Source organism: Candidozyma haemuli (assembly GCF_002926055.2).
Source record: "Candidozyma haemuli strain B11899 chromosome Unknown F_2014730914, whole genome shotgun sequence".
Lineage (NCBI taxonomy): Eukaryota > Fungi > Ascomycota > Pichiomycetes > Serinales > Metschnikowiaceae > Candidozyma > Candidozyma haemuli.
Window position 1 is genome coordinate 98626 of NW_020289912.1, and position 26285 is coordinate 124910.

Sequence of the window (26285 nt, forward strand, 5' to 3'; positions counted from 1 at the left end):
TCGTTTTGACTATCTTAAAGTAGGTTAATAACCTTTTCTTGGCCTGTTCTTGAAGTCCGTCTGAAGTGATACAAGAAGCAGTCGTTCCAGATACATTGTGGGGGACCAGTACCAACCATTTTGGGAAGACTTAACTTCATATATCCCAGTGATGTCCGACAGCTGGATAGAACGTTCTATCAAACGAGACTGGGCCATCATTTGGATGCTAAATCAAAGCATTTTTGAAAGTACCTGAATTATTCACTGCCCTGTAGTACCTATTAGCTTCCAAAGGTTCTTCTATCAACACAATGTTCAAAAGAAGGTGACAGTGGAGCACTTCGCTACACGTACTCTTCGTCGAACTCGCTTATCAAGCTTGATACCTCTAAACAACAATAAAAGCCAAGACCAACAAAGATGAGCCGCATGAATTTTTTGGGGTTATGCCATACTGTCGTTTTGCGTGAAACTTCTCCTAATCAGATTTTTTGGCCAGCCTTCATACACATAGTGTCCGACGTTTATCTTCTTCAGCAAAAAATCCTGCTAAGCTTTACATAGCAAAGTATGGAAACACTGGTAACTCTCTTCAAATTGACAGGATATAATTTTTTATGTAAACGTCTTTTGATGGGAACACCTCAGGTGCCGAGACTTAACCCACCTCTGAAACGCACACCTATTCGCCTTATCAGGCGTAATTCCCCTCTAAACGTGTATTTATGGTGCAAACATCTGAAATTAGGCTAATACAACCTTGTCTCGAAGAAAATGAACGTTACGTTAATTAAAGCTCGTGACATAATAGAATATGCAGCTGCAAAATATACGCAAGAATGGTACGTTCAGACTCCCCCCACAGTAACCGTACACTATCATTTCGGCTTGAAAAGCATTATTGTTAGTTTTTTTTTCTTTTTTCTAAAGTCTAATCAAAAACTTTAATTGTTCCCCTAATGTGGACTTCTATCATCTAAAATCTTTGTCGATCTAAACGTAGTTGCGAGGAATACTACGAGCCGCACAGCACTGGAACATACGTCAAGGTATACACACAAATATCCCAAATTTCGGGAATGTGAAGGGAAAATGCAAAAGGGGACGCAGATTAATCACCGTTCGTGCTGGAAGTCAATTGTATAAAAGAGCTTCGTAGAGACTTTATGGTGTTCAAGGGCGATGAAAGTTTTACATCTTCTTCCCGCATTAGTTGGGATAGCCCAAGCTATCGTTTCGCTTGACCTCCATATTTATAGAGGAGAGGAGGCGAAATTGCTTCAAGAACAAGAAGAGTTACCGAAATACGGGAAAAGAGATGACACCTTCAGCGTTGGTCTTCAAAATGCTAAGACATTCTACATGACAACGTTAAAAATAGGCAGTGGAGGTCAAGAGGTTAAGGTGTTGGTAGACACTGGCTCTTCTGACCTCTGGTTTGCAACTTCACCTTGTTCCCAGTCTCAGTTGTTTGGATACCAGAAAAGGGAAGAGTTGGAGCTCGAGGAGAGGGCAGACCCAACTCCTACTGATGGCTCTATCTTTACGGGTCTTTTTGGCGATGACGTCAATAGTTTGATCCCACACTTTTCGTCTCTTTTGGAATTTGAGTTGGCCAATAACCCTATTGTCTCATTGGGCCAGGCTGCTCCTAACTACGTTTTCGATACTGCCCATTGTACCCAATACGGTTCTTTCGCTACCGATACCTCCGATACCCTCAAGGTTAATCAAACTGATAAGGCATTTTATATCCGTTATGGTGATTTTACGTATGCCCTTGGCTACTGGGTCACGGACGATGTTGATATTGGTGGTGATGTCGTGGAAGGACTTTCTTTCGGTATCGCTCCATACACGTCACTGACAGTCGGTGTTTTGGGTATTGGATATATTGGGAATGAAAATACCAATGAACCATTAAATGGCAGAGGCTCGTATGTTTACGAAAACTTACCATTGCGTCTCAAAAGATTGGGTAAAATTAAAATGAATGCTTATTCAGTGTGGTTGGGCAAGAACAATCCAGCACAAGGAAACTTGCTTTTTGGTGGTTACGATACATCTCGGTTCGATGGCCCGCTCGTCAAAGTGCCAATAGTAAATACTTATTCTCGCTATATTGATCATCCCATTACGTTATCTGTGAACTTAAAGGGAATCAATGGAAGCAACCTTCAAGTCTCCAACCCGGTTGCAGCCCTTCTTGATACGGGAACAACTTTTACATACTTACCGGCGGATTATAACCAGGCAATTGCAAAAAGGTTTTCAGCCACAAAATTCATTGGTAATTATCGTGTTAGTTGTGATATTCTCAACTCTGATGAGATGGTCTCCTTCCAGTTTGAAGGTATCAACATCGATGTACCGATCAAAAATTTTGTCGTCAGAAATAGCATTATAGGATGCCAGTTGGGTTTGCTTGACACTAATGACCACGTCATTTTGGGAGACAACTTCCTTAGGAGCGCATACATGGTATTTGATTTGGAAAATGACGAGGTCGGTTTAGCTCAATCTGCTAGCGAGGACAAACAACTAAAGGAAGGTTCAAATGTCATTGTCCTTTCTACTGGTATACCAGACCAAGCTTCACCCTCTGAGATGAGCTCCTCCTCTTCTCTCAGCTCTTCGTCGGTGACTCCAAGCTCAGAGTCCGCTTCAAGTGTTATTTCCAGCTCCTCAGAAAGCTCTTCTGCTTTGGAAAGTCCTTCTGCCTTGGAAAGTCTTTCTGCCTTGGAAAGTCCTTCTGCCTTGGAAAGTCCTTCTGCTTTGGAAAGTCCTTCTGCTTTGGAAAGTCCTTCTGCTTCTTCTGTCTCGAAAAACTCAGATTTGGGAAGCTCTTCAAGCTTGGTCTCTATTTCACTCAGCTCGGAGTCTTCCAACTTGGTGTCTTCCAGCTTAGATACTTCAAGCTCAGAATCCTTATACCAGGTATCACCTAGCTCAGGGCTCGCTTCTAGTTCCCAAATCGTTCTCGCATCCGACTCTTTGAGCCCACTGTCTTCACTTTCGGAGTCTACAAGTTCAGATCCCTCAAACTCAGAAAGCTCGTCATTTTCCATTTCTGAAAGCGAAAGTTCTAGATTTTTGCTGAGCTCAGAATCGGTGAACGAGTCATCCCATAAAGCCTCAGCCAGTGCCAGACCAAGCCCATCCATTCCCTCACCTTCATCATTCGTCGAATCTTTAAGTTCCGCAAGCGATGGTCACAGCGCTTTGGCTGGAATTCCTCATCCTAATAGTGCTTCCAGTGTCACTTTCGATTCCACTATATCTGGCGGTCATGATGTTTCACTGGGCTCACTGGTCTTGGGTATTAGCTCTGTCCATGGTGCCGACTCCAGATCTTCAGTAACCTTATCCAGTTCGATACTTTCTCATTCTGGAAAAGGCTTTCCTTCAATTCTTGGCCTTTCTGATTCTCCATCAAGTGATGAGCACAAGCATTCATCAATTTCGGGTTCTCGAATTGGACAGATTTCCGAACTGGCTCATTCCGTCTACAAGAATTCTTCTCTGTTCTTGAAACCTTTCCTGGACCCAAGACATAAGGCTGACCCTCTAGGTGATGCTGCTAATCAAGGCAATGGCGCTCAGGTACTTGGTAACGACCCCAACACAAAGGTAAATGCACCTTCAACTATTTTAGTTGCTGACGAGGGCACTGTTTATTCAACAATAGACTGTACGCGTTGTGAACAAGGACAAGAAGACACCTCTGGAACGGCAACTAAGGTGTTTGGTGCAATGGAGGGCGCAGACAAGATCCATAATAGTATCCTGGACATGATAAACGGCGTTTCTGCCCTCTCTCATGCCAGCTCCAAGGTTGGTCCCGAATTACAGAAGCCACACTCCCAGACAGCACTGCAAAAGGCAGGCTCTAACGAAGGAACACCAGGAAGTCAACCAGGGTCTCTTCGCGGTTCTGATGCCCTTTCTTCAACCCACTCAATCCTCCCCTACAGCAGTGACTCGGGTTCAGGCAAAACTTCACCTACTCTTGTACTTGCTGTTTTGGCCAGTGTTTTGTTTCCTTTCTTTTAAGTAGTTATGTAAACTAAACATGTTTGATTTATGATTATTGAAGAGATTAGCAAGTGCCATTGGTAGAGTCAGGGTCTCTTATTTCTGCAAGCGCCCCCACGTTTTTTCCACACCATACAATTTTACAAGTAATTCGGTGGCTTTCCTTCAATTTTCTTCTATTGTTGTCTTATATTTTATCTTTTTGTGCACCTTGTCGTATTTATAGAATATGAAACATTCATTGAACGAGCAGTACTTTTGAAAAATTACTGCGAAAACGACTAGAGAACACAAAGTGTAAATTTTAAAGCAACGCCAAAAATCAGATACTTGTCTAAATTAAAAAAGAAAAGAAGCAAAATGTAGCGCAAAAGGAGATTTTTCTGTCTTTACTGTTTTTTCCCCCTTAAAATGGCCGTTAACTTGCAAAAATCTGAAAGGCTCTTCGGTGGGGCCTGCGGCGTTGGTAAATCTGTATTCTACGCTATTCTGATAGTCATATCTTGAAAGTGACAAAGTATAGAATTGATTTTTTTGGTAAAATTCGGAAATTTTAGTGATATTCACTGCTGCTTTTGTCCCGTTGCGAGGTTTCTTCTCATTGTGCAACATTCAACACGATACATCTAGGACCCCTCTGCGTAGAGTACTTCCTTCAATTTCACACGCTCCTTCCTTAGTTAGGCAGTAGGTGCAGATTTATGAAGAAGGCCTAGAACAGTGGGGAAGATGCTTGTCAAAACAGGCCGTAGAGGGATTGTAGTACCTCGAATGCGCTGCCATGGTAGTCCAAGTAAGCAGCCAAGCTTTTACGAAAGTTGCTTTTGAGCTGTCGCCAGAACGCTTGAGGGATTAAGTAGTTAGCTCAAAATTGTTTTTTGCCAGCTCATAATATACTCGAATTGGAAGTCATTTAGTTAGCTTCAGCGAACCTTTGGTTCTTGTCGAGTCTCTGAAAAGGAAAGAGGAAAAAAACCATTTCCATTTGAAAAGGAGAGCAATATGGTATATTTTCTCCATATCATACTACAGCAGAGCCGAATGAAGGAAATAAATGAAACATCATATAATATGATGAATGTCAGGTAGTTTAGTCAAACGATACATAGAGCTTCTCAAGCTTTATTATTCATATTTACAACTTTCAGTAGCTCTCCTATACCTTTCTCATACCATTTTATGATCTTTACCTCGACATCTTCGGCGAATTTTTACCCAGCCTAACGAACTCAAAAGGAAAGGCCTGTGGTACAGCAATACTACCACAAACCTGGTTCATTGCTGTCACTGACTGTGGCGACCATCCCAAAAGAAGATTTCGCCGTGTTTGCCAAAGGCGTTTCCAGTGTATTATTCTCTCCGACAGGCACACCTGAGCCGTAATGGGCGCCCTAAGGCGTCAAACATCTCTCTTCGTGATTGGTACCCCATGGAGTTGGAGGATTCATCTATGCATATCTGTGCAGAAGAGATTCGATTGTGCGGCTTTAGATAGTTACTTTGTGCAACTATGTTGCTTTGTGGTTTCTTGCTATAGTGTGAGACCTCGAAGCTTGCCGAAGTTAATTCCGAATCAAAAAGGATATCAACAGGGGGTGGGAATTTGCTTAGTTTTCTTGCTTGTTTTATTACCGGAGTGGATTGCTTTTCTTCGGCAAGACACAATGGTCTTCATGCTACAGTAAGATCTTGAAGCCGAGCCGACATTGATGTCACTTTGCTGGGTGAAATCAGGCCATTTTTTTTTTTCAGTAGAAGAAGCATCGGTGCTGCAAGGATTTGTCAGACAGATAATGTTTGGCCCATCCCTTGCAGATATCGTTATTAAGCGAAACGCAGCCATATCTTCGTCAAGTGTCAGGCAATCTTATGCATACCAGTCACCATGTCTACAAATCCGACAATTGTCAAGACTAATCGACTTGCCAGATGACGGAAGTTGCTCCGTGCCATGCTTGGATTTGGAGGAGATGTGTACAACTTACTATGCTAGATGGGTTGATTATGCGGGGAAGCGCCCTGAAGCATGTACAAGCTCGCGTGGAGTAAGCGAGGTAAAATAAGAAGGTTTACCGGTAGTGCCGAGGGGAGAGTTTGAAGTTTATATAGTTTTGAAGGGTAGGAGTTACCGGGCTTAGGGAGCAAATGGCCCGAGAGGACAAGAAACACCGTAGATCCAATAATGGCTTCGATGCGTAGGATATCTCATCACGGTATGACGGTTTAAATCGGTTTTTATGTACACCTTACGGCGAGTGAAGATAAGAAATGTTACAGCTGGATAGCAATCGTTTCATTGGTGGACGGTCTATAGCAGTTGAAGGGTCAACAAGCTCCAGTTGATGCCACTTGACCACCACCAACCTAGATTTGCCTGTAAACGTTTTACCGCCTCAGAAATAGATTGAGGAGTAACTTTCCAAAGCTTATACAGAAGTAGGGCCTTATGGCCCGACCAAAGGAGAAGTCTCCTCGAAATCCGACGACTGTGAAACCTTAATTATACTCTTGCTGCACAACACAAGGCCAGGTTAAGAGCGTGTACTGGTATGAATATACTTTAAATTTGCGGGGTCTTTTACAAAAACCAGTAGCCGCCTGCCTATTCCAGAGCCAAACAAAGAGGTGAGAGGAAGAGTCAGTAGTACTAGAGTATTGAATACCGTTCAAATCTGCTGCACATGCTCTTCCTGAAATTCTCCCCAAATAATACCCCTATTCGGTCAGACGCTAAGCAGATCCCATCTGCAAAAGATGCTAATGACAGCCATTACCTCGCACTCGCCTGCCCTTGGCAAGCCACTCTCTCAAGACATGCACCTTAGCCACTTAAGATTTGCTAAAAAGTTTACTTCCCTCATACACTCAACACATCTGTGTTCCTCCTTCGATCGGGTTTATTCGACGAGGCTTTGAGCAAGCATGGCGCAGAGACATGCTGGGAAGTGAGACCTATGGAAACCCCAGGGTTCGAAACAGATTCTCTCGAGCAATGCTGTCGCTTTTCCAAAAAATCCAATTTCAAATCCCAAGGTCACCAACATGAAGTCTGTTACCAATACGGGAAAGCGATTTTCTTTCTATTTTTCTTTGCCGTACATAGAAAAAAAAAAACGCTCATAGAACCAAAGTTAGACTCAGCGTTAACCTTGGCCCTCCGTAAACACTAGACTGGAACACGCCTCGGCAAATGGGCGGAGCCTCGTCCATGGCTTAAATTCGGCGAAACCACCTACAGTTTCAGCGGCTCTGCAGCGGAAGCAGCGGAGTGTAGGAAGAACAATATTGCCTATTGGGAACATGAGCAAACGTAGGAAGACGTGAAAAAAAAAAAGAAGACACCTCCCGACAACCCAACGAGGAGCACCGAAACATTTTGCGCTTTGAAAGCTCCTATGTTTGCTTTGTGCTATGGACTAGCGTACCCCTGATGAATCACGAGAGGATAAATTTTAACATTACGCAAAACTCCCTGAAAATAGAGTTTGGCCTCACATAGCGCAAAGTCTGATTTAAGCTTTTTTTAAGGTTAGTACAAAGGTACCCCCCCTTTGTCGTGGTTCCTCGGTCAAACATCTCTTTCTGGCGATGACCCGCCCTAAGAGCGTTTCGTCTGCAGCCGTTACTGGAAGGACGTTCGCAAATTTTACTCTCTTTTCCTTTGTTCTTTCTTCTTTCTGGTACATTTACGAGGACATGCAGACTCCAGCGAGAAGACTATGGCTTCCATTGTGCGGCTCAATGAACCAGAAAATTAACCTTATGCTGGAACAAGCTTGCATGCGTAGATTCACCAAACTTCAAATGTGAATGTGTACACAACCAATAGACGTGCTGGTTTTGGGTCTTCGGGCGGCTTAACCCATTTGTAAGCAAAAATAGAAAAAAATATTTCAAAAAAGACGGCAGAAAGTATGCCCTGCAAGACAGCTTAGACCGCAGAGTGGAAGGACATTGGCGGGTACAGCCAAGGGTACATTCGCGAGCAATCTTGGCCTTTTTGAGGCACTTACTCGGCAATGACAAGAGAAGACAAACGTGGCCCTCAAAGACCAAAAGTAAACCCAGCTTCAAACGTATCATTACCAATGGCTGGGACAATGCTTCTGACAGGTGCAAATGAAGAATCGCCTAAGTAAGGAACTGTGTTGTGGATCGCCCGCGCGCATACACAGTGCAGCACTTACATACACAACTGTAATCGTGCAGCACACATGTCGCTTAATACATTTGCATCACCTGGGGTTCTCCCGCAGGGTTTCACAACTTTCAGATGGCAGCAAGGCAAAACCCTTTTGGAAAGACTCTTTCTCCGTTAAGCCATGAAGCACATATTCTCCCTGTGTGCGCTGGTGGCGCCCCACTCATGTACGGCAAACGGCCAAACAGAAATTTCGCCGGTCTCAACTTTATATATAATTTCTTGACTTCTCTATGGCTTTTCCAACCTTCACAGCTCAATGAGTTTTCTTTACCTTAGAGGGTGGCTTCTATCGGCCTTCTATCTTTCTGCGGTATGGGCATTGACCATCACAGAAAATACCGTGAATGTCTCTCCTATCAGTTTGGACATTGGAAGCCTCACCATCTATCCCGATGTGTATTACTCTATCGTGAATAATGCTGCCACTGTTCTTGCTGGAAGTTTGAACAATCAAGGTGGCTTCTATGTGACCTCAGCCAATGGCTTAGCTGCTTCTGTTTCCATTGTGTCTGGCTCTATTAGAAACACTGGTGACCTTGCGTTTAATTCCTTGAGAGCTAGTGTTGTGAGTAATTATAACTTAAATTCCGTGGGGAGTTTTGTCAATAGCGGAAGTATGTGGCTTGGTATAAGCTCTTACTCGTTGGTTCCCCCAATCATCCTTGGCTCGGCCACCAACTGGGACAACACGGGTAGAATTTACCTTAGTCAAACTAGCGGTAGCGCCTCGACAGTGACCATTTCCCAGGTACTCGGCTCCATCACAAATGACGGTTCTATCTGTCTTGAGCGTTTGAGTTGGTTGCAAACCACCACCATTAGAGGTTCTGGTTGTATCAACATTATGGATGATGGTCACCTTCAGCTTCAGGTGAGTCCATGGAACGTTGCCGACTCACAAACCATTTTCCTTTCCACTGCCTCGTCTATGTTGTCGGTGCTTGGCTTGTCCCAGAGTATCACAGGTGTCAAGGCGTACAACATTGTGGGTTTTGGTAACGGTAACCAGATTCGCGTGAACCTTGGTTTCACCAGTTACAGTTACAACGCCAACACCGGTAACTTGACCCTTTCGTTCTTGCTTGGTATTTTCAGACTTAACTTCCACATTGGTACAGGCTATACCAGCTCTGGTTTCTCCACCAACGGTGTCTTTGGCGCCGGTACCAGAATCTCCTATAACAACGCTTACCCTGGAACAGTCCCCAGACAATGTTACTGTTCTGATTTCCCTGAGCCCACCACCACGCCGTTACCTTCCCCCTCAACGTCTAGTACGGTTTCCAGCTCCTCCAGTTCCTCCAGCATCATAACCCTGTCCTCATCTGCCAGCGCTTCCTCTAGTTCTGCCGCATCTAGCTCCAGCCCTGCCTTGTCGACCTCCACCGTCTCCAGCACAGTCACCTCCAGCACTACAGTCAGCAGCTCTATCGAAGAATCTTCTGAGTCTTCTGACGCCCCAATTTCCTCTGAGCCTGAGTCGTCTGAGTCGTCTGAGTCATCTGAGTCGTCTGCTCAGTCAGGCACTGATTCAGGTTCCGCGCCACCAGTGAGTTCTGAACCAGAACCAACCAGTTCTTCTCCTCCAGAGTTAACAGAATACACTACAACCTGGACTACTACCGATGACGAGGGCAATACTGTGACTGACTCGGGTGTGGTTTTGATCACCACCGACTCTGAGGGTCAATTGACAACCACCACGTCGGTGATCCCTCCTCCTTTCACGTCATACACGTCTACGTGGACTTCTACCGATGGCGAAGGGAACAGTGTTACTGAGTCTGGCGTTATTGTTGTGACTACTGATGCTGATGGTGCTTTAACTACTTCTACTTCGGAATTTCCTTATGAAGGTCCAACTGAGTACACCACTACGTGGACTTCTACCGATTCCAATGGCGATGAAGTAACCGAGTCCGGGGTGGTGATTGTTACTACTGATTCTGATGGCTCGTTGACAACTTCTACTTCTGAGTTCTCTTATGATGGACCTACTGAATATACCACTACGTGGACTTCTACTGATGATAACGGTAATCCAATTACTGAATCTGGTGTTGTCATCGTGACCACTGACTCGGATGGTTCGTTGACTACCACCACTTCGGAATTCCCTTACGATGGACCAACAGAATACACTACTACTTGGACTTCTACTGATGGTAATGGTAACCCTATCACAGAATCTGGCGTCGTGATTGTTACTACAGACTCAGACGGATCTTTGACTACAACTACTTCTGAGTTTCCTTACGATGGACCAACGGAATACACTACAACCTGGACCAGTACCGATTCAGACGGTAACCCAATCACAGAATCCGGTGTCGTAATTGTTACAACTGACTCTGATGGTTCTTTGACTACTACTACTTCTCAGTTCCCTGGTCCAACTGAGTATACTACAACCTGGACCACCACCGATAGCGAAGGCAACAGTGTTACTGAGTCTGGCGTTATTGTTGTGACTACTGACTCGGATGGTTCGTTGAGTACCACGACTTCTGAGTTCCCTTACGATGGGCCAACTGAGTATACTACGACTTGGACAAGCACTGATTCAGATGGTAATCCAGTTACTGAGTCTGGAGTCGTTATTGTTACTACTGATTCTGACGGCTCGTTGACTACCACTACCTCAGAGTTCCCATACGATGGTCCAACGGAATATACCACTACGTGGACTTCCAGTGATTCTGACGGCAATCCAGTTACTGAGTCTGGAGTCGTGATTGTTACTACCGATTCTGATGGTTCTTTGACTACCACTACTTCTGAATTTCCTTACGATGGTCCAACGGAATTCACCACTACGTGGACGTCAACCGACGGTAATGGTAATGAAGTAACTGAATCTGGAATTGTCATTGTCACTACTGACTCAGAAGGCTCGTTGACGACTTCTACTTCGGAATTCCCTTACGATGGTCCAACTGAATACACCACCACGTGGACTTCAACAGATTCCGATGGGAACCCAATTACAGAATCTGGTGTCGTGATTGTTACAACTGATGCTGACGGATCTTTGACTACTACTACCTCAGAATTCCCCTATGACGGTCCTACTGAATATACTACTACTTGGACCAGCACTGATTCGGATGGTAACCCAATCACTGAATCTGGCGTCGTGATTGTCACTACTGACTCAGAAGGCTCTTTGACTACCACTACTTCTGAGTTCCCATACGATGGGCCAACCGAGTACACGACTACGTGGACAAGTACTGATTCAGATGGAAACCCAATTACAGAATCTGGCGTTGTTATCGTGACCACTGATGCTGACGGATCTTTGACTACCACTACTTCTGAGTTCCCTTATGAAGGTCCAACTGAGTATACTACTACGTGGACAAGTACTGATTCAGACGGCAATCCAATCACTGAATCCGGTGTTGTTATCGTGACTACTGATGCTGATGGTTCTTTGACGACGACAACTTCCCAGTTCCCTGGCCCAACTGAGTTTACGACTACTTGGACTTCTACCGATTCCGATGGCAATCCAATTACAGAATCTGGTGTCGTGATCGTTACCACAGACTCAGACGGATCTTTGAGTACCACTACTTCTGAGTTTCCTTATGATGGTCCAACCGAGTACACTACAACCTGGACTTCTACCGATGGTGATGGTAACCCAATTACCGAATCCGGTGTTGTTATTGTTACTACTGATTCTGACGGCTCGTTGACGACCAGTACCTCAGAATTCCCTTACGATGGGCCAACGGATTATACCACTACGTGGACTTCAACAGATTCGGATGGTAACCCAATTACTGAATCCGGTGTCGTGATTGTCACTACTGATGCTGACGGATCTTTGACTACCACTACTTCTGAGTTCCCTTATGAAGGTCCAACTGAGTATACTACTACCTGGACAAGTACTGATTCAGATGGCAATCCAATCACTGAATCGGGTGTCGTTATCGTGACTACTGATTCTGACGGCTCGTTGACGACTTCTACTTCGGAATTCCCTTACGATGGGCCAACGGAATATACCACTACGTGGACGTCAACCGACGGTAATGGTAACCCAATTACCGAGTCTGGCGTCGTTATTGTTACTACCGACTCGGATGGTTCTTTGACTACTACTACCTCTGAGTTTCCTTATGATGGGCCAACCGAGTATACTACTACGTGGACATCTACTGACGGTAATGGTAACCCAATTACTGAGTCTGGAATCGTTATTGTTACCACCGATTCTGATGGCTCTTTGACTACCACAACTTCAGAATTCCCTTACGATGGTCCAACGGAATACACCACTACGTGGACGTCTACTGATTCGGATGGTAACCCAATCACAGAATCAGGAGTAGTCATCGTTACCACTGACTCAGAAGGCTCTTTGACTACTTCTACTTCTGAGTTCCCTTATGAAGGTCCAACGGAATACACTACTACGTGGACTTCAACAAATTCGGATGGAAACCCGATTACTGAGTCTGGAGTAGTCATCGTTACCACTGACTCTGATGGTTCTTTGACTACTACTACTTCAGAATTCCCTGGTCCTACCGAGTACACTACGACTTGGACTTCTACTGATTCCAATGGCGATGAAGTAACCGAGTCCGGGGTGGTGATTGTTACTACTGATTCTGATGGCTCGTTGACTACTTCTACTTCTGAATTTCCTTATGATGGACCAACGGAATATACCACTACGTGGACATCTACTGATTCGGATGGCAATCCAATTACTGAATCTGGAGTCGTTATTGTTACTACTGACACTGATGGTTCTTTGACTACTACCACTTCTGAATTTCCTTATGACGGTCCAACTGAGTATACTACGACTTGGACAAGTACTGATTCAGACGGCAATCCAATCACAGAATCTGGTGTTGTTATTGTGATCACTGATGCTGATGGATCCTTGAGTACTACTACTTCAGAATTCCCTGGACCTACTGAGTACACAACCACTTGGACTTCTACAGATGGTAATGGTAATCCAATCACTGAGTCTGGAGTTGTGATTGTTACCACTGATTCGGACGGTTCTTTGACTACGACTACTTCCGAGTTTCCTTATGATGGACCAACTGAGTACACCACTACGTGGACCAGTACCGATTCGGATGGAAACCCGATTACTGAGTCTGGAGTAGTCATCGTTACCACTGACTCTGATGGTTCTTTGACTACCACTACCTCAGAGTTTCCTTACGATGGGCCAACCGAGTACACCACTACGTGGACTTCTACCGATTCCAATGGCGATGAAGTAACAGAGTCCGGGGTGGTCATTGTTACTACTGATTCTGATGGCTCGTTGACAACTTCTACTTCTGAGTTCCCTTATGATGGACCTACTGAATATACCACTACGTGGACTTCTACTGATGATAACGGTAATCCAATTACTGAATCTGGTGTTGTCATCGTGACCACTGACTCGGATGGTTCGTTGACTACCACCACTTCGGAATTCCCTTACGATGGACCAACAGAATACACTACTACTTGGACTTCTACTGATGGTAATGGTAACCCTATCACAGAATCTGGCGTCGTGATTGTTACTACAGACTCAGACGGATCTTTGACTACTACTACTTCTGAGTTTCCTTACGATGGACCAACGGAATACACTACAACCTGGACCAGTACCGATTCAGACGGTAACCCAATCACAGAATCCGGTGTCGTAATTGTTACAACTGACTCTGATGGTTCTTTGACTACTACTACTTCTCAGTTCCCTGGTCCAACTGAGTATACTACAACCTGGACCACCACCGATAGCGAAGGCAACAGTGTTACTGAGTCTGGCGTTATTGTTGTGACTACTGACTCGGATGGTTCGTTGAGTACCACGACTTCTGAGTTCCCTTACGATGGGCCAACTGAGTATACTACGACTTGGACAAGCACTGATTCAGATGGTAATCCAGTTACTGAGTCTGGAGTCGTTATTGTTACTACTGATTCTGACGGCTCGTTGACTACCACTACCTCAGAGTTCCCATACGATGGTCCAACGGAATATACCACTACGTGGACTTCCAGTGATTCTGACGGCAATCCAGTTACTGAGTCTGGAGTCGTGATCGTTACTACCGACTCGGATGGTTCTTTGACTACTTCTACTTCTGAATTTGCTTATGATGGACCAACGGAATACACCACTACGTGGACGTCAACCGACGGTAATGGTAATGAAGTAACTGAATCTGGCGTCGTTATTGTTACCACCGATTCTGATGGTTCTTTGACTACTTCTACTTCGGAATTCCCATACGATGGTCCAACCGAATTTACTACTACGTGGACTTCTACCGATTCCAATGGCAATCCAAATACTGAATCAGGAGTTGTCATTGTGACTACCGATTCAGACGGCTCGTTGACTACTTCTACTTCCGAGTTTCCTTACGATGGTCCAACGGAATACACTACGACTTGGACTTCAACAGATTCAGATGGAAACCCAATTACTGAATCGGGTGTCGTGATCGTTACCACTGATTCTGACGGCTCTTTGACTACCACTACCTCAGAGTTCCCATACGACGGTCCAACTGAGTACACGACCACTTGGACTTCTACTGACAGTAATGGGAACCCAATTACAGAATCTGGCGTCGTGATTGTCACTACTGACTCAGAAGGCTCTTTGACTACTTCTACTTCTGAGTTCCCTTATGAAGGTCCTACCGAGTACACTACTACTTGGACTTCTACAGATGGTAACGGTAATCCAATTACAGAATCTGGTGTTGTTATCGTGACCACTGATTCTGACGGCTCTTTGACAACGACAACTTCCCAGTTCCCTGGTCCAACCGAATACACCACTACGTGGACTTCCACCGATTCAGACGGAAATCCAGTCACTGAATCTGGCGTCGTGATTGTTACTACCGACTCGGATGGTTCTTTGACTACTACTACTTCTGAGTTTCCTTATAACGGTCCAACTGAGTACACCTCTACGTGGACGTCAACCGACGGTAATGGTAATGAAGTAACTGAATCTGGCGTCATTATTGTTACCACCGATTCTGATGGTTCTTTGACTACTACCACTTCTGAAATTCCTTATGACGGTCCAACGGAATACACTACAACCTGGACCAGCACTGATTCGGATGGTAATGAAGTAACTGATTCAGGAGTCGTGATTGTTACTACTGATTCTGACGGCTCGTTGACAACCACAACTTCTCAGTTCCCTGGTCCTACTGAGTACACGACCACTTGGACTTCCACTGACAGTAATGGGAACCCAATCACAGAATCTGGTGTCGTGATTGTGACAACTGATTCGGATGGTGCTTTGACTACTACCACTTCTGAGTTTCCATATGATGGACCAACCGAGTACACTACAACCTGGACTTCTACCGATGGTGATGGTAACCCAATTACCGAATCCGGTGTTGTTATTGTTACTACTGACTCTGACGGTTCCTTAACCACTACTACTTCTGAGTTCCCTTACGATGGGCCAACGGATTATACCACTACGTGGACTTCAACAGATTCGGATGGTAACCCAATTACTGAATCCGGTGTCGTGATTGTTACAACTGATTCTGATGGATCTTTGACTACTACCACGTCTGAATTTCCTTATGACGGTCCAACGGAATACACTACAACCTGGACTACTACCGATTCCGATGGCAATCCAATTACCGAGTCTGGAGTGGTGATTGTTACCACTGATTCCGATGGATCTTTGACGACGACTACTTCTGAGTTTCCTTATGATGGACCAACCGAGTATACTACGACGTGGACTTCCACTGATTCAGACGGCAATCCGATTACCGAGTCTGGAGTGGTGATTGTTACTACTGATTCGGACGGTTCTTTGACTACTACTACTTCTGAATTCCCTGGTCCTACTGAGTATACTACGACGTGGACTTCCACTGATTCAGAAGGAAATCCAATCACTGAATCCGGTGTTGTTATCGTGACTACTGATGCTGATGGTTCTTTGACGACGACTACTTCCCAGTTCCCTGGTCCAACGGAATACACCACTACGTGGACTTCTACCGATGGTAATGGTAACCCAATCACCGAGTCTGGAGTTGTTATCGTTACTACGGATTCTGACGGCTCTTTGACTACCACTACCTCGCAATTCCCTGGTCCAACGGAATACACCTCTACGTGGATTTCCACTGATTCGGATGGTAATGAAGTAACTGAATCTGGAGTCGTGATTGTTACTACAGACTCAGACGGTTCATTGACTACTTCTACTTCTGAGTTCCCTTATGACGGTCCAACTGAATATACTACGACTTGGACTTCAACAGATTCAGACGGCAATCCAATTACTGAATCAGGAGTTGTCATTGTGACTACCGATTCAGACGGCTCGTTGACTACTACTACCTCAGAATTCCCTTATGAAGGCCCTACTGAATACACCACTACGTGGACCAGTACCGATTCCGACGGAAACCCCATTACTGAATCTGGAGTTGTTATCGTGACCACTGATGCTGACGGATCTTTGACTACCACAACTTCAGAATTCCCTTACGATGGACCAACGGAATATACTACTACGTGGACATCTACTGACGGTAACGATAACCCAATCACAGAATCCGGCGTTGTTATCGTGACTACCGATTCTGATGGATCCTTGACTACTACTACTTCCCAGTTTGAGGATGTCCCAACCGACGATGGCCTTACTGAGTTTACTTCCACTTGGACTACTACCGATTCTGACGGTAACCCAACCACTGAATCCGGTGTTGTCATTGTCACTACTGACTCGGACGGTTCTTTGACTACTACTACTTCCCAATTCGAAGACGCTGCTCCAACCGATGGTGTCACCGAGTTCACTACTACCTGGACTACGACTGACTCTGATGGTAACCCAACTACTGAGTCTGGTGTCGTTATTGTTACTACTGATTCTGATGGGTCGTTGACGACTTCTACTTCGGAATTTCCTTATGATGGACCAACGGAATACACTACAATCTGGACTACTACCGATTCCGATGGCAATCCAATTACCGAGTCTGGAGTGGTGATTGTTACCACTGATTCCGATGGATCTTTGACGACGACTACTTCTGAGTTTCCTTATGATGGACCAACCGAGTATACTACGACTTGGACTTCAACAGATTCCGATGGTAACCCAATTACAGAATCTGGTGTCGTGATTGTGACTACCGATTCCGATGGATCTTTGACTACTTCTACTTCTGAATTTCCTTATGAAGGTCCAACTGAGTATACTACCACTTGGACTTCTACTGATTCTAATGGAAACCAGGTTACTGAGTCTGGTGTGGTGATTGTTACCACTGATTCTGACGGTTCGTTGACGACCAGTACCTCAGAATTCCCTTACGATGGACCAACTGAGTATACCACCACGTGGACTTCCACGGATTCTGACGGCAATCCAGTTACTGAGTCTGGAGTCGTGATTGTTACCACCGATTCTGATGGTTCTTTGACTACTACTACATCGCAAATCCCTGGACCTACTGAGTACACAACTACTTGGACTTCTACTGACGGTAATGGAAATCTAGTTACTGAGTCTGGTGTCGTTATTGTTACTACTGATTCTGACGGTTCGATAACTACGGTTATATCAGAGTTCCCTCATACTATTGCTGCTACACCTTCCACCATATCGTGGACTAGTACTGACGGTAACGGTAACCCAGTAACCGACTCTGGAGTGGTTATTGTGACTACAGACTCTGATGGATCGTTGACCACTATTACTTCGCAGTTCGACAACGAGACTCCTGGTGCTACAAGCTTCCCAACCACTTGGACTACTACTGACGGTAACGGCAATCCAGTTACCGAGTCTGGTATCGCGATCGTTACAACTGATTCTGATGGATCGTTGACCACTACTACTTCGCAGTTCGACAACGAGACTCCTGGTGCTACAAGCTTCCCAACCACTTGGACTACTACTGACGGTAACGGCAATCCAGTTACCGAGTCTGGTATCGCGATCGTTACAACTGATTCTGATGGATCGTTGACCACTACTACTTCGCAGTTCGACAACGAGACTCCTGGTGCTACAAGCTTCCCAACCACTTGGACTACTACTGACGGTAACGGTAACCCAGTTACCGAGTCTGGTATCGCGATCGTTACAACTGATTCTGACGGGTCGTTGACTACGACTACTTCTGCGTTTGGTGCGGATGAGGCTTCAAGAGTCGAACAGACCACCGAAATCGTTACTACAGACAACAATGGAGATATCTTCACGAAGACTGTTTTTGTTTGCGAGACTACTGCTTCAGACGGTGAGGTTGAAACTGTCAGCTCCGTTGCCCCTCGCACTACAACACTAGTCAGTTCAGACGAACAAGGTGCTCCAACAACAGCTACTGCCGCCATATTTGAAAGTACTGTCGATGGTACCGTGACCTATTACACGTCTATATGTGAGGATTCTTCGGCAAGTACTACAGTTGATACGAAGAGTGACGTCGTTTCCAAGTCACCTAAATCCACCAATGGAGAAGTTGAAAGAACGCCAAATGGGGTCGTTCCAACAGGCCTGCAGACCCTTGCTCATAGTGAAACAGAAGCGTCCAAGACCACTGAGACAACCAATGGCACGGGAGCCACAATCGAGAGTACCGACGACATTACCTCGATTTACCTGGCACCATCTGGAAGCCAGACTACCTTTGAATCAATCTACCGTTCTACAGACGCTAGTGAACCTGCCAGCGTTTCATCATATGCTGGATCAGGCTCCCTTCCAAGCTTCAACCTTAAATGGTTGCTCCCATTTGCATTTTTCGCTGCTATTTAGAGGTGACAAATCACCTCTACTTTCTTTCGTTCGCTAAAATGTTAGTATCCTTTTCGGGCTTTTTACTTCTTCGCATATCTTATTTATACCCTTTAATAAAGGCTCTGTTCGTTACAACTTGTTTAACCTTCTATAATGTATTCATATCCGTATGTACTCAATCAGTAAGAGGCTTCGGCGCCAGGAAGAGAGCTAGACTGGTTAGGGAGCTGGACTCCACCAGAAATGGTTGCAGAACTCAGAGCAAAGCTAGAACCACTTGTAGCTGTTGAGTTACCCAGTGATTCATTGTTTGGCAAAGAAGTGAGACTCTGAGTAGAGTTGGAGCTGTTCGAAGAAACAGTGTTGTTGTTACCGTAACCTCCCAGACCAGGCGAAGAAGGCAAAACAGGCGTGTCAGTAGTTGGAGAGCCAGAGCCAGAGCCATCTCCTGGCTGACCATCGTCAGAGCCAGAGCCAGAGCCGGAACCACCATTTCCAGAACCACCATTTCCAGAACCACCGTTTCCAGAAGAGCCATCGTTTCCAGAAGAGCCAGTAGGAGCTGCATCGTCAAGTGTAATTGTACGAATGACAGTTTGAGTAGTCTGGTCACCGCCAGCGTCATCACCAGGAGAGCCAGCATCATCACCAGGAGAGCCAGCACCACCACCAGAACCACCAGAACCGCCGGAGCCAGTATCGTCAGGGGAACCAGTGGTTTGTGCTTCGTCGTTATTATTACCAGCATTTGGCGAGTCTCCACCAGGAGAGGAACCGCCAGAAGAACCAGCACCGGTGGCCTGGGCACCACCATCATTCACAGTCACCACCTGGGTAACTACTTCGGTCGTGTAAACGGTGGTAGCACCACCATGCTGGCCATTGTTCAAGGTAACAGGTTTCGTGGTAACCACGGTAGTTTGGTAAGTCGAGTTGCCAAACGACGCAAAGCTGGATTCATCATTTGATGAGCTGGCAGCCAAGCTAGGTTCCGAAAAGAACAGTTCTTCCAGAGAGCTTTGTTCCACAGAGCTAGAAGGTTGTGACAGGAAAGCGCTAGAGCTGAATGGGGCACTCAGACTAGGGATAGCAGCAGGCGACGAGAATGGCGACGACGACGAGGCAACAGGCTGGGAAGACAGCGCTGGCTGTGCCTCAAGAGAGGCTTGCTGGAAGGAGGACTGGGCCAGCGAAGAAGGAGCAGCCAGAGAAGGAGCCAGAGGTGGAGCCAGGGAAGGCTGGTAAGACAGAGTCTGGAAAGGCAGGGCCTGGAAAGGCAGCGATCCACTAGACGACTGTGGAGAGCCGTCAAAACGATCAGCAGAGTAGCCCTGAGCCAGAGAGCTCAGATAAGCAGTCTGGGAAGAACTAGACTGGACAAACTGAGGTTCAGACAGACTAGAGGCCTGCTGAGCAGCAGGGTTCCCCTGGAACTGGTCCTGGTACCCGTTTGGGTTCGAGTTAGCACCAGTTGAGCTTGAAGAAGATGCTGGGCTTGAAGGAGCAGCAGAAAAACCCACCGTAGCCACAGAACTCGTTGATTGAGTGGAACTGGATGTTGGTTGCCAGACACTAGGAGCCTGTTCAGGCAGCGAGCTGAAACCACCCGAAGGCAACGTAAGAGCGTCACAAGTAAGCGCAATGAACAGAAGAGCAAAGACAGAAAGCATTGATCAACGAAAGAAAAAAAAAAAAAATAAAAAGGAAACCACACCTCTTTATAAGTTTGCAGCCATCAACCACCACCAGCAAGGGGCCCGTTGCGGCGGAGCCCATGGGTTCCGAACGCGAGATAGACTCAAATAAACCAGGCCAAGCCGCCTACACTAGGCCAAGGTTCCTCAAAGACGCAAGCAAAAGGAGGAGGCTTGTCTAGACTTGGTGCCTGTGGCGTCCAAGCAGTCTTTTAGTATAGTAGGTAATCAATGGCTGCGAAAAACGCCAAAAAATCACCAAAAACCGCGTTTTACCCATCAACGCGAATAAGGCTGTGGGCCCGTTATTCTCGTGGCTATTTTCGGATGCAAGCCAATCTAGAACCGGCAGCAGGCCTAAATTAAGCTGTTTTGGGCCGTAATGGCTCTTTTTAAAGTAGGCGAGTTGCTTTGTTCTAGGGGAGCTTGACACAAGTATATGCGCCTTGACGCGACTTGCCAGGGGTATTTTGCAGCCATTAGTAGAGGCCTAGAGCTGGACGCTAGTGGTGGTGAAGTAGGAGCAAAAGGGTTGGGGTGACGGGGTGACGGGCGAAAGTAGTGTTTTGGAAGTTTATGGTGTGGGAAGTTTAGGGTTGACGGTTTAGCGTTGACGGTTTAGCGTTGGGTGGTTTCCAGAGGGAATGGCTTCGCTCCTTTCTGGGGAAGCTTACTTCCAGGTTTGTCTCCTTCCGAAACAGGCCATTGTGGGTTGAATAGACTATTGTGGCCAGGGTTGTCCCTGGAAGATCTTGCTCATGAAGACGTCAGGGCAAAACGTACCTTAGGGCATACCATCATGAGATGCCAGGGGACCCACCAGAAGGGGCCCACCAGAGAGGTCTGGAGCCCTCTCGAACTACCGGAATCACCACAGATTACCTTATATTCCTGTATTACCACCGCTGTTTATCAACACTTAGTTTTTCTGTTGTCCCTAAAATGACTGTTCAAGGTACTTGAAAAACTCAGCGCTAGTCAGCGCATCTACCCTTGTTGCCTCGTTAGGTGGATCGTGCTTCGTCAGCGGCTGCTGCTTGTATGTTTCAATGGTCTGCTTTCCATCCACTGCTGCTGCCACACGGTAAAGTGGGTCTGCCAAACAGAGGCAGAGCACCATCGTGTAGTAAGCGTCGTTACCAGCATTGTGTAAGAACGCACACGGCTGGCGAACAAGTTTCAAACCGTTCTTCAAGCTCGAGCCCTTCTTGCCGTGAGTCATACAGAGCAACTTCTGGGTATCAAGAATACGAGCACTGCCAATGGAAACGCCAATGTGCTTCAACCATTTCACGTCCTGTCCAATTCCATGGCCCACAAGGCAAACGCCGGTTCCGTACCTCGTGCCTTTCCGTGTATGCTTCAGAATCAAATCCTTGATGGCCTGTGCTGCACTATGAAGATCCATAGTAAGCGTCTTCCCGCCATTAAAAAAATCCTTATGGTCAGCAACAAACGTTCCATTTCTAACGTCCTCTGTCCCTGCAATGACAATATGCCCCAGCTGGATAAACGGCATTACCATTCCTCTCAGGCTCTTGGGCTCATACACAGCGATTCCAACCTCAGTCACCACCGAGTGGTCCCGTTCAAACGCCTCGACATCAATAGAAATAAGCACCATCTGCTCATCATAAACCTTGTTAATCTCCTGGAGAATATGTGGAGCCCTTATCTTTCTCGAGTAGGCATCACGAAGCTCCCCTTCCCATATGCTATTGACATAGTGTAAGTCTTTGTACTTATCCTGGTAGAGCAATTGGTTGAAGGAAGGTCCTTTTGTTTCTTAGTGGTTTTCTCTTGCTCAGGGTCTGGCGATTGGTAGCCAAAGACCCATTTTATGAATTCCATGATTGAAGTGCTGGCTGAACGAATGTAGTGTGTAGTAGGTATTCTATCTTTTTTTTTTTTCAGCCGTTTTGTGTTACCGCGTTGGTCCACCTTACTTAAAATGGACTAATTACACAGATAAGGTTTATGTCGAGGACTTTTGGTCCAGGGGAATGGGGACTTAAATAGTGTTGGGGGAGTTTCAGGTGAAGGATACAGCCAGCCCGCGAGTTTCAGAGTGTGTACTTGTGTTTCAGAGTGTATACTTGTGTTTCAAAGTATGGGGTTTGTGGGGAAAGGTCGAATGAGGTGTATTTTCTCGATAAATGGATCGAGTGGGTATAAAGAAGAGGAGGTGGGATTTGGAGCTGTTTATGGCTCGAGGAGATTGTCATTGTAGGGTGGTGTTGTGAAATGTCTCCGAGCCTCGGCCTGACAGCCAGCCAGCGAGCCAACCAACCAGCCAGCCAGCCAGCCAGCGACCCCATACTGAACGAATGTCAATTGTCAAGACAAATCACCTCTCGTAAGTCTAATGGACTGCCCCCTGGCAGTCATCTAGTTCTGTTGTTGGATCGGTATACCAGAGAACTTTCCACGGTTCTCACCTGTCTGGCCTAAAGAGGCGGGTTCTTATGGAAACCCAAAAACTTCGTGGCATTCTTCAAATGCACCTTAGAACTGGTATTTGGAGGCTCGTTCCTGGTAGATTTCTGGCTGGCAAACCTGTCCTTGCTGTCCTCGCTGTCAAGCCCCGACAGAAGACGGTAAACAGGGTCTGCCAACGCAAGACTAAGCAACAACGTATAGTAGGCATCGTTTCCAGCGTTATGCAAGAAAGCAAACGGAATACGAGCAAGTCGTAAAGCATTCTTCAAACTAGCGTTCCTAGCTCCATGCGTATAAGCAAGCACATCCTGAGTGTCCATGATACTGGCCACACCAAAGTCCACGCCCATATCACGAAGAAGCAACAAGTCATGGTCCATGCCGTGGCCCACAAGAGCCACTCCTGACCCTCTAGGATTGCCATCCATGGTGTTCTGCTCAATGATAAGGTTAAGCGCATGAGCAGCATGGTGCAAGCTCATCACCACACTCTTACCGCCATTGAAGAAGTCTGTATGGTCAGGAACGTATGTATTATCCTTGAAAGGCTGGTTCTCTCTGACAATAATGTGAGACAGCTGAACGAACGGAAGCAAACTGCCTTTCTGAGACCATGGATCGTAGACGGAAACGCCCACCTCTGTGACCCTGGTCAGCTTTTTCATTGAAAACTCAAGGTCCACAGAAACAAGAGCCACTTTCCTATCGAAAACAGCCTTCATGAACGCCTCCATTCGGTTGCACTCGTCTGGATCAAGTTCAGCTTCTTCTCCAAGGTACTCCACATATTCTTCGATCAAGTCCTTTTCTTTGGGGAAACACGTTTTCACGTAATTGTAGAAGCTTTTTTTATCGTACAAACGTCTTTGGAGGTTGTCCATGGCGCTTTCGGGGAAACACTGTGGTTTAAAGAAAATTTGTCCCGGATGAAATATGTGCGAAGACATCGAGCCTTATAGTGTAGCAGATAGATGGTGATGGTGAGAAGAGAAGATGTGGAAAATGGAGTTTTGTGGGTTCAGATAATCAGAAAGAGGGTGGAATTTATAGGGAAAGCCTGGAAATTTAAGGCGGGGTTCAACGTCCAACCTCCATAGACCTTGACTCTGATGGGGTACGTTTGCAGCCATAGTGCCTTGTATAGTACAAGATGCGCAATGGATTCCGTGCCAAGATATGGAGGAAACAGTCAAACGCCATGTAGAGCTTCGGCGGTGGCAGTATTTGGAAGGTATTCATGAAAGACTGGTGTCTTTATACCACCAAAACCACCCTTCAAGACCCAGCCAGCCCTCCTTTCTACGCTGAAATTTGTCCATAATTTCATTTAGTTCTGTGTTGCTCAAGGCAATTAGCCAGGGTAAGGCTTCGAATCACCTCCCCAGCATCTAAAGAGGTTGGCGCTTAAGGTACTGCTTCAATCTCTGAACGGAACCAATCACTTTCTTACTTATATTGTGATGCTCCTTAGGTTCGGAGCCAGCAGCCTTAAAGTTTTTCATCGTCTTTCTATCGTCAATCTCAGCCGTCAAACGGTAGAACGGATCGGCCAAACAGAGACAAAGCAACATGGTGTAATAAGCGTCGTTACCAGCGTTATGCAAAAAGGCACATGGCTGACGAACAAGTCTCAATGCCTTTTTCAAACTGGAAACCTTCTTATCGTGTGTATAGGAAAGTACTTCCTGGGTGTCTATGATGCCGGCGCATCCAACGTCAACGCCCATATCCTTGAGCCACTTCAAATCCTGGGACATGCCGTGTCCCACCAAGCAAACACCAGCGCCGTGGCTCTTGTTTGGGAGGTTGTTCAGCGCAATAATGTCATTGATGCCCTTGGCAGCCTCAGCAAGCGACATCACCAAACTTCTGCCTCCATTGAAGTTAGCCGTATGGTTGGGCACATACTTTCCATTCTTTCTCTTCTCATTCTCCTTGATAATGATATGAGACAGCTGGATAAACGGAATCAACGCCCCCTTTTGCTTCATAGGGTCGTAGATGGAAATTCCAATCTCAGTGACCAACTCGGTATCCTTCTCCCACGCCTCAAAGTCAATGGCGATAAGCGCCACCTCCTTCTTATAAACCGATCTCATGAAGCTCCTCAACTTCCCATAATCTTCGCCAGAAAGTTCTCTTTCCTCTCTGAGCCAATCAGCGTACCCCTTGATCTGCTCCTTTTCCTTTCCTCTTTGCCACACTTTGAACCTTCTGGAACAGTACCTGCTAGTAATGCGGTCTTCAGCCTCAGTGATGGAGTCAACGTCGCTGATGGAGTCAGTGTCTGAGAAGTAGTTGTCGGTGGAGGGGAGACTTTCCACCGAGTCAAAGAAGGCCATTTTGTGTTTTATTCTTTTTTGCAGAGGAAAAGAAGGAAGTACTTCTTACAGATTTTCAAGGGAGTCGTCGGTCAAGCAGGGTTATGCAAGGCCTTGTATGGCGATGCAGGACGATGTATGTGTTTTTTTTTTCAGTTGTTTTGAGTGTTGTATACAGGAAGCGCTTCTGACACAAATTGGTATAAATACGGACCATATTCCCCCGGTTCTGGACCTGTAATGGGTAAAAATAATGGCAAATCTGAAACGGTTATATAGGGAAAGGTGATAAAAGGGAAGGTAGAACTTTTGTGGCATCGAGTCACACCGGACGAACGGAGAGACAGGGGCCTCCGTTTTATCACCCCATGTTGTCTTAAATTACCTGCTGATTGCTTGCCTTTGATTTAAGCTGCCATACATTGGGCTCGAATGAACCCCTTGTGATTTGTTTGGCTCCTTTTTTGGAGGCAGAGACAGAAGCAATGGGTGATTTAGGGAAGCTACGGCGAGGGTGTTTTCTCTTTGTTTTTCTTGGATGTTGATGGGCTTTTCTGGCGTTGGTGTGTAGAGTTGGAGGAATATGCTGGAGGGATGTGGCTTGGTGACGTGCAGGAAAACAGGGGGTACTTTTCTGGATATGGATAAAGAATGTTAGAATGGGGACTGGAAGTTTGTTGTTTTTATATTGTTACCTGGCTTCTGGGATCACTCAATGGCTTGGTTGATTGGTTTAGGGCTGGATTTGTCGTACGGTCACGTGCACGACTTTGGTTTGAATGCCCTGGCGACCTCTAGCATTG

General features: G+C 46.0%; 4 protein-coding genes across 4 annotated transcripts; 1 reads left to right on the forward strand and 3 right to left on the reverse strand. All coding sequences in view use genetic code 12, as the record gives it.

The window, feature by feature from the left end:
- Positions 1 to 1164: 1164 nt before the first annotated feature.
- Positions 1165 to 19046, forward strand: CXQ85_003757 (uncharacterized protein; the record flags this gene model as incomplete). The annotated part of the gene is made up of 3 exons (XM_025487391.1): positions 1165 to 3892; positions 8500 to 9472; positions 9497 to 19046. The coding sequence occupies 3 exons, from the start codon at positions 1165 to 1167 to the stop codon at positions 19044 to 19046; spliced, it is 13251 nt and encodes a 4416-aa protein (XP_025344407.1).
- A 161-nt stretch (positions 19047 to 19207) lies between these two features.
- On the reverse strand, positions 19208 to 20698 carry CXQ85_003758 (uncharacterized protein; the record flags this gene model as incomplete). Its single annotated transcript, XM_025487392.1, has 1 exon — positions 19208 to 20698. The coding sequence occupies one exon, from the start codon at positions 20696 to 20698 to the stop codon at positions 19208 to 19210; it is 1491 nt and encodes a 496-aa protein (XP_025344408.1).
- A 961-nt stretch (positions 20699 to 21659) lies between these two features.
- On the reverse strand, positions 21660 to 24042 carry CXQ85_003759 (uncharacterized protein; the record flags this gene model as incomplete). Its single annotated transcript, XM_025487393.1, has 2 exons — positions 21660 to 22498; positions 23196 to 24042. 2 exons carry the CDS (start codon positions 24040 to 24042, stop codon positions 21660 to 21662), a joined length of 1686 nt encoding a protein of 561 aa, XP_025344409.1.
- A 507-nt stretch (positions 24043 to 24549) lies between these two features.
- CXQ85_003760 (uncharacterized protein) lies at positions 24550 to 25503 on the reverse strand (the record flags this gene model as incomplete). The annotated part of the gene is made up of 1 exon (XM_025487394.1): positions 24550 to 25503. The coding sequence occupies one exon, from the start codon at positions 25501 to 25503 to the stop codon at positions 24550 to 24552; it is 954 nt and encodes a 317-aa protein (XP_025344410.1).
- Between the last annotated feature and the right edge of the window lie 782 nt (positions 25504 to 26285).